Source organism: Salmo salar, unplaced genomic scaffold (genome assembly GCF_905237065.1).
Source record: "Salmo salar unplaced genomic scaffold, Ssal_v3.1, whole genome shotgun sequence".
NCBI lineage: Eukaryota > Metazoa > Chordata > Actinopteri > Salmoniformes > Salmonidae > Salmo > Salmo salar.
The window spans coordinates 48,263-60,000 of NW_025549201.1; the positions used below are offsets into that span (position 1 = coordinate 48,263).

At 53.4% G+C, this 11,738-nt stretch overlaps 1 protein-coding gene across 1 annotated transcript in view; it reads left to right on the plus strand.

The window, feature by feature from the left end:
- Positions 1 to 11,738, plus strand: part of LOC123735935 (PR domain zinc finger protein 10-like) — a 70,273-nt gene that overhangs the window by 40,664 nt on the left and 17,871 nt on the right. Inside the window, 2 exon segments of the mRNA XM_045713110.1 lie at positions 7,987 to 8,142; positions 9,336 to 9,515. Coding sequence (XP_045569066.1) covers positions 7,987 to 8,142; positions 9,336 to 9,515 — 336 coding nt within the window.

Below are 11,738 nucleotides of genomic sequence, written 5' to 3' on the forward strand. Positions count from 1 at the left end.
TGTTCTCCTACTACCCCTGTTCACCTACTACCCCCTGTTCTCCTACTACCCCCTGTTCACCTACTACCCCTGTTCTCCTACTACCCCTGTTCACCTACTACCCCTGTTCACCTACTACCCCCTGTTCACCTACTACCCTACCCCTGTTCACCTACTACCCCCTGTTCACCTACTACCCTACCCCCTGTTCACCTACTACCCCCTGTTCACCTACTCCCCCCTGTTCACCTACTACCCTACCCCCTGTTCACCTACTACCCCCTGTTCACCTACTACCCCCTGTTCACCTACTACCCCCTGTTCACCTACTACCCCTGTTCACCTACTACCCCCCTGTTCTCCTACTACCCCCTGTTCACCTACTACCCCCTGTTCACCTACTACCCCCTGTTCACCTACTACCCCCTGTTCACCTACTACCCCCTGTTCACCTACTACCCTACTACCCCCTGTTCACCTACTACCCTACCCCCTGTTCACCTACTACCCCTGTTCTCCTACTACCCCTGTTCTCCTCCTACCCCCTGTTCACCTACTACCCCCTGTTCTCCTACAACCCTACCCCCTGTTCACCTACTACCCCCTGTTCACCTACTACCCCTGTTCACCTACTACCCCCTGTTCTCCTACTACCCCCTGTTCACCTACTACCATACCCCCTGTTCACCTACTACCCTACCCCCTGTTCACCTACTACCCTACCCCTGTTCACCTACTACCACCTGTTCTCCTACTATCCTACCCCCTGTTCACCTACTACCCCCTATTCACCTACTACCCCTGTTCACCTACTACCACCTGTTCTGCTACTATCCTACCCCCTGTTCACCTACTACCCCCTGTTCTCCTACTACCCTACCCCTGTTCACCTACTACCCCCTGTTCACCTACTACCCCTGTTCACCTACTACCCCCTGTTCACCTACTACCCCTGTTCACCTACTACCCCCTGTTCACTTACTCACCCCTGTTCACCTACTCACCCCCTGTTCACCTACTACCCCTGTTCACCTACTACCCCTGTTCACCTACTACCCTACCCCCTGTTCACCTACTTCCCCCTGTTCACCTACTACCCCCTGTTCACCTACTACCCTACCCCTGTTCACCTACTACCCCCTGTTCACCTACTACCCCCTGTTCACCTACTACCCCCTGTTCACCTACTACCCCCTGTTCACCTACTACCCCTGTTCTCCTACTACCCCCTGTTCTCCTACTACCCTACCCCTGTTCACCTACTACCCCCTGTTCACCTACTACCCCCTGTTCACCTACTACCCCCTGTTCACCTACTACCCCCTGTTCACCTACTACCCTACCCCTGTTCTCCTACTACCCCCTGTTCACCTACTACCCTACCCCTGTTCTCCTACTACCCCTGTTCTCCTACTACCCCCTGTTCACCTACTACCCTGACCCCTGTTCACCTACTACCCCCTGTTCACCTACTACCCCCTGTTCACCTACTACCCTACCCCCTGTTCACCTACTCCCCCTGTTCTCCTACTACCCCCTGTTCACCTACTGCCCCCTGTTCTCCTACTACCCCTGTTCACCTACTACCCCCTGTTCACCTACTACCCCCTGTTCACCTACTACCCCCTGTTCACCTACTACCCCCTGTTCACCTACTACCCCCTGTTCACCTACTACCCCTGTTCACCTACTACCCCTGTTCACCTACTACCCCCTGTTCACCTACTACCCTACCCCCTGTTCACCTACTACCCCCTGTTCACCTACTACCCCCTGTTCACCTACTACCCCTACCCCCTGTTCACCTACTACCCCCTGTTCACCTACTACCTCTGTTCACCTACTACCCCCTGTTCACCTACTACCCCCTGTTCACCTACTACCCCTGTTCTCCTACTACCCCCTGTTCTCCTACTACCCTACCCCTGTTCACCTACTACCCCCTGTTCACCTACTACCCCCTGTTCACCTACTACCCCTGTTCACCTACTACCCTACCCCCTGTTCTCCTACTACCCCTGTTCACCTACTACCCTACCCCCTGTTCTCCTACTACCCCCTGTTCTCCTACTACCCCCTGTTCACCTACTACCCTACCCCCCTGTTCACCTACTACCCCTGTTCACCTACTACCCCCTGTTCACCTACTACCCTACCCCCTGTTCACCTACTCACCCCTGTTCTCCTACTACCCCCTGTTCACCTACTACCCCCTGTTCTCCTACTACCCCCTGTTCACCTACTACCCCCTGTTCACCTACTACCCCCTGTTCACCTACTACCCCCCTGTTCACCTACTACCCCCTGTTCACCTACTACCCCCTGTTCACCTACTACCATACCCCCCGTTCAAAGGCACTTCAATCTGTTGTCTTGCTTGTTCACCTTCAGAATGACACACATACACAATCCATGTCTCAAGGCTTAAAACTCCTTCTGTAACCTGTCATCCTCCCCTTCATCTACACTGGTTGAAATGGATTTAACAGGTGACATCGATAAAGGAATCATAGCTTTCACCTGGATTCACCTGGTGGATTCACCTGGTCAGTCTGTGTCAGTGTTTTGTACATTCGGTGTATAGCTGCCGTACAAACTCATCTCCTCTGATCCCCTTGTAGAAGACAATGTGTTTTCAGTCATCTTACCTGATAAAATTATAGCCACTCTGTCCCAATCAATCAATCAATCAATCAATCAATCAATCAATCAATCAATCAATCAGTCAGTAGACAGTAGGACAACACTCACTGGACATGGATCTACTGCTGTAGTGCTCTCCCTAACTCTCTCCCGGTCTCCCTAACTCTCTCCTGGTCTCCCGGTCTCCCTAACTCTCTCCTGGTCTCCCTAACTCTCTCCTGGTCTCCCTAACTCTCTCCTGGTCTCCCTAACTCTCTCCTGGTCTCCCTAACTCTCTCCTGGTCTCCCTAACTCTCTCCTGGTCTCCCTAACTCTCTCCCGGTCTCCCTAACTCTCTCCCGGTCTCCCTAACTCTCTCCTGGTCTCCCTAACTCTCTCCTGGTCTCCTGGTCTCCCTAACTCTCTCCTGGTCTCCCTAACTCTCTCCCGGTCTCCCTAACTCTCTCCCGGTCTCCCTAACTCTCTCCCGGTCTCCCTAACTCTCTCCCGGTCTCCTAACTCTCTCCCGGTCTCCCTAACTCTCTCCCGGTCTCCCTAACTCTCTCCTGGTCTCCCTAACTCTCTCCTGGTCTCCTGGTCTCCCTAACTCTAACTCCTGGTCTCCCTAACTCTCTCCCGGTCTCCTAACTCTCTCCCGGTCTCCCTAACTCTCTCCCGGTCTCCCTAACTCTCTCCCGGTCTCCCTAACTCTCTCCTGGTCTCCCCTAACTCTCTCCTGGTCTCCCTAACTCTCTCCTGGTCTCCCTAACTCTCTCCTGGTCTCCCTAACTCTCTCCTGGTCTCCCTAACTCTCTCCTGGTCTCCCTAACTCTCTCCTGGTCTCCCTAACTCTCTCCTGGTCTCCCTAACTCTCTCCTGGTCTCCCTAACTCTCTCCTGGTCTCCCTAACTCTGTCCTGGTCTCCCTAACTCTCTCCTGGTCTCCCTAACTCTGTCCTGGTCTCCCTAACTCCCTCCTGGTCTCCCTAACTCTGTCCTGGTCTCCTGGTCTCCCTAACTCTGTCCTGGTCTCCCTAACTCTCTCCTGGTCTCCCTAACTCTCTCCTGGTCTCCCGGTCTCCCTAACTCTCTCCTGGTCTCCCGGTCTCCCTAACTCTCTCCTGGTCTCCCGGTCTCCCTAACTCTGTCCTGGTCTCCCTAACTCTGTCCTGGTCTCCCTAACTCTGTCCTGGTCTCCCTAACTCTCTCCTGGTCTCCCTAACTCTCTCCTGGTCTCCTGGTCTCCCTAACTCTCTCCTGGTCTCCTGGTCTCCCGGTCTCCCTAACTCTCTCCTGGTCTCCCGGTCTCCCTAACTCTCTCCTGGTCTCCTGGTCTCCCTAACTCTGTCCTGGTCTCCCTAACTCTGTCCTGGTCTCCTAACTCTCTCCTGGTCTCCCTAACTCTCTCCTGGTCTCCCTAACTCTCTCCTGGTCTCCTGGTCTCCCCGGTCTCCCTAACTCCCTCCTGGTCTCCCTAACTCTCTCCCGGTCTCCCTAACTCTCTCCTGGTCTCCTGGTCTCCTGGTCTCCCTAGCTCTCTCCTGGTCTCCTGGTCTCCTGGTCTCCCTAACTCTGTCCTGGTCTCCCTAACTCTGTCCTGGTCTCCCTAACTCTCTCCTGGTCTCCCTAACTCTCTCCTGGTCTCCCTAACTCTCTCCTGGTCTCCCTAACTCTCTCCTGGTCTCCCGGTCTCCCTAACTCTCTCCTGGTCTCCTGTCTCCTAACTCTCTCCTGGTCTCCCCGGTCTCCCTAACTCTCTCCTGGTCTCCCGGTCTCCCTAACTCCCTCCTGGTCTCCCTAACTCTCTCCCGGTCTCCCTAACTCTCTCCTGGTCTCCCGGTCTCCCTAACTCTCTCCTGGTCTCCCGGTCTCCCTAACTCTCTCCTGGTCTCCCGGTCTCCCTAACTCTCTCCTGGTCTCCCGGTCTCCCTAACTCCCTCCTGGTCTCCCTAACTCTCTCCCGGTCTCCCTAACTCTCTCCTGGTCTCCTGGTCTCCCTAGCTCTCTCCTGGTCTCCTGGTCTCCTGGTCTCCCTAACTCTGTCCTGGTCTCCCTAACTCTGTCCTGGTCTCCCTAACTCTGTCCTGGTCTCCCTAACTCTCTCCTGGTCTCCCTAACTCTCTCCTGGTCTCCCTAACTCTCTCCTGGTCTCCCTAACTCTCTCCTGGTCTCCCTAACTCTCTCCTGGTCTCCCTAACTCTCTCCTGGTCTCCTGGTCTCCCTAACTCTCTCCCGGTCTCCCTAACTCTCTCCCGGTCTCCCTAACTCTGTCCTGGTCTCCCTAACTCTCTCCTGGTCTCCCTAACTCTCTCCTGGTCTCCTGGTCTCCCTAACTCTCTCCTGGTCTCCCTAACTCTCTCCTGGTCTCCCTAACTCCCTCCTGGTCTCCCTAACTCCCACCTGGTCTCCCTAACTCCCTCCTGGTCTCCCTAACTCCCTCCTGGTCTCCCTAACTCCCTCCTGGTCTCCCTAACTCCCTCCTGGTCTCCCTAACTCTCTCCTGGTCTCCCTAACTCTCTCCTGGTCTCCCTAACTCTCTCCTGGTCTCCCTAACTCTGTCCTGGTCTCCCTAACTCTGTCCTGGTCTCCCTAACTCTGTCCTGGTCTCCCTAACTCTCTCCTGGTCTCCCTAACTCTGTCCTGGTCTCCCTAACTCTCTCCTGGTCTCCCTAACTCCCTCCTGGTCTCCCTAACTCTCTCCTGGTCTCCCTAATTCTCTCCCGGTCTCCTGGTCTCCCTAACTCCCTCCTGGTCTCCTGGTCTCCCTAACTCTGTCCTGGTCTCCCTAACTCTGTCCTGGTCTCCCTAACTCTGTCCTGGTCTCCCTAACTCTCTCCTGGTCTCCCTAACTCTCTCCTGGTCTCCTGGTCTCCCTAACTCCCTCCTGGTCTCCCTAACTCCCTCCTGGTCTCCCTAACTCCCTCCTGGTCTCCCTAACTCCCTCCTGGTCTCCCTAACTCCCTCCTGGTCTCCCTAACTCTCTCCTGGTCTCCTGGTCTCCCTAACTCCCTCCTGTCTCCCTAACTCTCTCCTGATCTCCTGGTCTCCTGGTCTCCCTAACTCTGTCCTGGTCTCCCTAACTCCCTCCTGGTCTCCCTAACTCCCTCCTGGTCTCCCTAACTCCCTCCTGGTCTCCCTAAGGTCTCCCTAACTCCCTCCTGGTCTCCCTAACTCCCTCCTGGTCTCCCTAACTCTCTCCTGGTCTCCTGGTCTCCCTAACTCCCTCCTGGTCTCCCTAACTCCTCCTGGTCTCCCTAACTCCCTCCTGGTCTCCCTAACTCCCTCCTGGTCTCCCTAACTCCTCCTGGTCTCCCTAACTCCCCTCCTGGTCTCCCTAACTCCCTCCTGGTCTCCCTAACTCTCTCCTGGTCTCCCTAACTCTCTCCTGGTCTCCCTAACTCTGTCCTGGTCTCCCTAACTCTGTCCTGGTCTCCCTAACTCCCTCCTGGTCTCCCTAACTCCCTCCTGGTCTCCCTAACTCTGTCCTGGTCTCCCTAACTCTCTCCTGGTCTCCCTAACTCCCTCCCGGTCTCCCTAACTCTCTCCTGGTCTCCCTAACTCTCTCCTGGTCTCCCTAACTCTCTCCTGGTCTCCCTAACTCTCTCCTGGTCTCCCTAACTCTCTCCTGGTCTCCCTAACTCCCTCCTGGTCTCCCTAACTCTCTCCTGGTCTCCCTAACTCTCTCCTGGTCTCCCTAACTCTCTCCTGGTCTCCCTAACTCTCTCCTGGTCTCCCTAACTCTCTCCTGGTCTCCCTAACTCTCTCCTGGTCTCCTAACTCTCTCCTGGTCTCCCTAACTCTCTCCCGGTCTCCTGGTCTCCCTAACTCCCTCCTGGTCTCCTGGTCTCCCTAACTCTGTCCTGGTCTCCCTAACTCTCTCCTGGTCTCCCTAACTCTCTCCTGGTCTCCCTAACTCTCTCCTGGTCTCCCTAACTCTCTCCTGGTCTCCCTAACTCTCTCCTGGTCTCCCTAACTCTCTCCCGGTCTCCTGGTCTCCCCTAACTCCCTCCTGGTCTCCCTAACTCCCTCCTGGTCTCCCTAACTCCCTCCTGGTCTCCCTAACTCCCTCCTGGTCTCCGTAACTCTCTCCTGGTCTCCCTAACTCTCTCCCGGTCTCCTGGTCTCCCTAACTCCCTCCTGGTCTCCCTAACTCCCTCCTGGTCTCCCTAACTCCCTCCTGGTCTCCCTAACTCCCTCCTGGTCTCCCTAACTCCCTCCTGGTCTCCCTAACTCTCTCCTGGTCTCCCTAACTCTCTCCTGGTCTCCCTGGTCTCCTGGTCTCCCTAACTCTCTCCTGGTCTCCCTAACTCCCTCCTGGTCTCCCTAACTCCTCCTGGTCTCCCTAACTCTCTCCTGGTCTCCTGGTCTCCCTAACTCTGTCCTGGTCTCCCTAACTCCCTCCTGGTCTCCCTAACTCCCTCCTGGTCTCCCTAACTCCCTCCTGGTCTCCCTAACTCCCTCCTGGTCTCCCTATCTCCCTAACTCCTCCTGGTCTCCCTAACTCCCTCCTGGTCTCCCTAACTCCCTCCTGGTCTCCCTAACTCCCTCCTGGTCTCCCTAACTCCTCCTGGTCTCCCTAACTCTCTCCTGGTCTCCTGGTCTCCCTAACTCCCTCCTGGTCTCCCTAACTCCCTCCTGGTCTCCCTAACTCTCTCCTGGTCTCCCTAACTCTCTCCTGGTCTCCTGGTCTCCTGGTCTCCCTAACTCTGTCCTGGTCTCCCTAACTCCCTCCTGGTCTCCCTAACTCCCTCCTGGTCTCCCTAACTCCCTCCTGGTCTCCCTAACTCCCTCCTGGTCTCCCTAACTCCCTCCTGGTCTCCCTAACTCCCTCCTGGTCTCCCTAACTCTCTCCTGGTCTCCTGGTCTCCCTAACTCCCTCCTGGTCTCCCTAACTCCCTCCTGGTCTCCCTAACTCCCTCCTGGTCTCCCTAACTCCCTCCTGGTCTCCCTAACTCTGTCCTGGTCTCCCTAACTCTCTCCTGGTCTCCCTAACTCTCTCCTGGTCTCCCTAACTCTCTCCTGGTCTCCTGGTCTCCCTAACTCTCTCCCCGGTCTCCCTAACTCTCTCCCGGTCTCCTAACTCTCTCCTGGTCTCCCTAACTCTCTCCCGGTCTCCCTAACTCTCTCCCGGTCTCCCTAACTCTCTCCCGGTCTCCTAACTCTCTCCTGGTCTCCTAACTCTCTCCCGGTCTCCCTAACTCTCTCCCGGTCTCCCTAACTCTCTCCCGGTCTCCCTAACTCTCTCCCGGTCTCCCTAACTCTCTCCCGGTCTCCCTAACTCTCTCCCGGTCTCCCTAACTCTCTCCTGGTCTCCCTAACTCTCTCCTGGTCTCCCTAACTCTCTCCTGGTCTCCCTAACTCCCTCCTGGTCTGATCTCTCCACCAGGTGAAGAAGCATGTTCGTAGCTTCCACTCTGAGAAGATCTTTCAGTGTTCAGACTGTGACAAGGCGTTCTGCAGACCTGACAAGCTACGGCTCCACATGTTGCGGCACAGCGACCGCAAAGACTTCCTCTGCTCCACCTGTGGAAAGCAGTTTAAGGTAAGATGCGTGCATGTGTGTGGGGGGTTTTGTGTGTGGTTTTGTGTGTGTGTGTGTGTGTGTGGTTTTGTGTGTGGGGTTTTGTGTGAGTGTGAAACAGACAGACAGTGGAATGAAAAATGCCAATAACTGTAGAACCAAGAGCTTTCCTGACTTTCTGACCTGACCAGGTAAAACTCTGGACCCTACAGTATAGTATGTCAGACCACCTGACCTGACCAGTACAGCGACTTGGCTGAGCGTACGGCGACTCGGCTGAGCGTTCAGAGCTTTCTCTGCAGACGGTTGTGTGTGTTTCAGTCTTGTCAGTCTCTCACCCTCTCTTCTCATCCCTCTCCCCTCTCCTCTCCTCTCCCCATCTACTCTCATCCCTCTCCCCTCTCCTCTCTCCCCATCTCCTCTCATCCCTCTCCTCTCTCCCCCTCTCCTCTCATCCCTCTCCCTCTCCCCATCTCCTCTCATCCCTCTCCTCTCCTCTCTCCCCATCTCCTCTCTCCCCTCTCCTCTCATCCCTCTCCCCTCTCCCCATCTCCTCTCATCCCTCTCCCCTCTCCTCTCCTCTCTCCCCATCTCCTCTCATCCCTCTCCTCTCATCCCTCTCATCTCCCCTCATCCCTCTCCCCTCTCCCCATCTCCTCTCATCCCTCTCCCCTCTCCCCATCTCCTCTCTCCTCTCCTCTCATCCCTCTCCCCTCTCCCCATCTCCTCTCATCCCTCTCCCCTCTCCTCTCCTCTCTCCCCATCTCCTCTCATCCCTCTCCTCTCATCCCTCTCATCTCCCCTCGTCCCTCTCCCCTCTCCCCATCTCCTCTCATCCCTCTCCCTCTCCCCATCTCCTCTCATCCCTCTCCCCATCTCCTCTCATCCCTCTCCCCTCTCCCCATCTCCTCTCATCCCTCTCCCATCTCCTCTCATCCCTCTCCTCTCCCTCTCCCCATCTCCTCTCATCCCTCTCCCATCTCCTCTCATGCCTCTCCCCATCTCCTCTCATCTCTCTCCTCTCCTCTCCTCTCTCCCCATCTCCTCTCATCCCTCTCCTCTCCCCTCTCCCCATCTCCTCTCATCCCTCTCCCATCTCCTCTCATGCCTCTCCCCATCTCCTCTCATCTCTCTCCTCTCCTCTCCTCTCTCCCCCTCCCATCTCCTCTCATCTCTCTCCTCTCCTCTCCTCTCTCCCCCTCCCTCCCCTTCAGCGTAAGGATAAACTGAGAGAGCACATGCAGCGGATGCACAACCCAGAGCGTGAGGCTAAGAAGGCTGACCGTATCCATCGCTCCAAGGCCCTGAAGCAGAAGGTTCCCACCACAGACTTGGAGAGCTTCATGTTTAAATGTCGCATGTGTATGATGGGTTTTAGACGTCGAGGTATGCTGGTGAGTAGTGATACTGGCTTCCTAGATTACACTGTTCTGGGAGCTTGAGTGGCCTACCACTTCACAGCTGAGCCGTTGTTGCTCCTAGACTTTCCCATTTCACAATAACAGCACTCACAGTTCACTAGGGGGACAACTCTAGCAGGGCATAACGTTTACAAACTGACTTGTTGGAAAGGTGACATCCTATGAGCGGTGCCGCGTTGAAAGTCACTGAGCTCTTCAGTACGGGGCCATTCTACTGCCAATGTTTGTCTATGGAGATTGCATGGCCGTGTGCTCGATTTTATACACCTGTCAGCAACACTTGTGGCTGAACTAGCCTAATCCACTAATTTGAAGGGGTGTCCACATACTTTTGTATATATAGTGGATGTCTTTGTGTGTGTATATGTGTATGTGTGTGTAAATATATATATATATATATATATCGTTCAAAAGTTTGGGGTCACTTAGAAATGTCCTTGTTTTAAAGAAAATCACTTTTTTTTGTCCATTAAAATAACATCAAATTGATCAGAAATACAGTGTAGACATTGTTAATGTTGTAAATGACTATTGTAGCTGGAAACGGCTGATTTTTAATGGAATATCTACATATGCTTATAGAGGCCCATTATCAGCAACCATCACTCCTGTGTTCCAATGGCACGTTGTGTTAGCTACATTTATTTAAAAAAAAATATATATTTAACATATTTAATATTTAAGTCCTTTATTTAACCAGATAGGCCAGTTGAGAACAAGTCCTTTATTTAACCAGGTAGGCTTGTTGAGAACAAGTCCTTTATTTAACCAGGTAGGCTAGTTGAGAACAAGTCCTTTATTTAACCAGGTTGGCCAGTTGAGAACAAGTCCTTTATTTAACCAGGTAGGCTAGTTGAGAACAAGTCCTTTATTTAACCAGGTAGGCCAGTTGAGAACAAGTCCTTTATTTAACCAGGTAGGCTAGTTGAGAACAAGTCCTTTATTTAACCAGGTAGGCTAGTTGAGAACAAGTCCTTTATTTAACCAGGTAGGCCAGTTGAGAACAAGTCCTTTATTTAACCAGGTAGACGAGTTGAGAACAAGTTCTCATTTACAACTGCGACCTGGCCAAGATAAAGCAATGCAGATTCGACACAAACAACAACACAGAGTTACACATGGAGTAAAACAAACATACAGTAGAAAAGTCAATATACATGGTGTGCAAATGAGGTAGGATAAGGGAGGTAAGGCAATAAATAGGCCATGGTGGCGAAGTAATTACAATATAGCAATTAAAACACTGGAATGGTAGATGTGCAGAAGATGAATGTGCAAGTAGAGATACTGGGGTGCAAAGGAGCAAGATAAATAAATACAGTATGGGGATGAGGTAGTTGGATGGGCTGTTTACAGATGGGCTATGTACAGGTGCAGTGATCTGTGAGCTGCTCTGACAACTGGTGCTTAAAGCTAGTGAGGGAGATATGAGTCTCCAGCTTCAGAGATTTTTGCAGTTCGTTCCAGTCATTGGCAGCAGAGAACTGGAAGGAGAGGCGGCCAAAGGAGGAATTGACTTTTGGGGGTGACCAGAGAGATATACCTGCTGGAGCGCGTGCTACGAGTGGGTGTTGCTATGGTGACCAGTGAGCGGAGATAAGGCGGGGCTTTACCTAGCAAAGACTTGTTGATGACCTGGAGCCAGTGGGTTTGGCGACGAGTATGAAGCGAGGGCCAACCAACGAGAGCATACAGGTCGCAGTGGTGGGTGGAATATGGGGCTTTGGTGACAAAACGGATGGCACTGTGATAGACTGCATCCAATTTGCTGAGTAGAGTGTTGGAGGCTATTTTGTAAATGACATCGCCGAAGTTGAGGATCGGTAGGATGGTCAGTTTTACGAGGGTATGTTTGGCAGCATGAGTGAAGGATGCTTTGTTTGCGAAATAGGAAGCCGATTCTAGATTTAACTTTGGATTGGAGATGTTTGATGTGAGTCTGGAAGGAGAGTTTACAGTCTAACCAGACACCTAGGTATTTGTAGTTGTCCACATAGTCTAAGTCAGAACCGTCCAGAGTAGTGATGCTGGACGTGCGGGCAGCGATCGGTTGAAGAGCATGCATACAAAAGAGAGGTTGAACAGGCTAGTAATAAGATTGCAACAATTTTGTCAGATCATTTTAGAAAAAGAGAGGGTCCAGATTGTCTAGCCCGACTGATTTGTAGGGGTCCAGATTTTGCAGCTCTTTCAGAA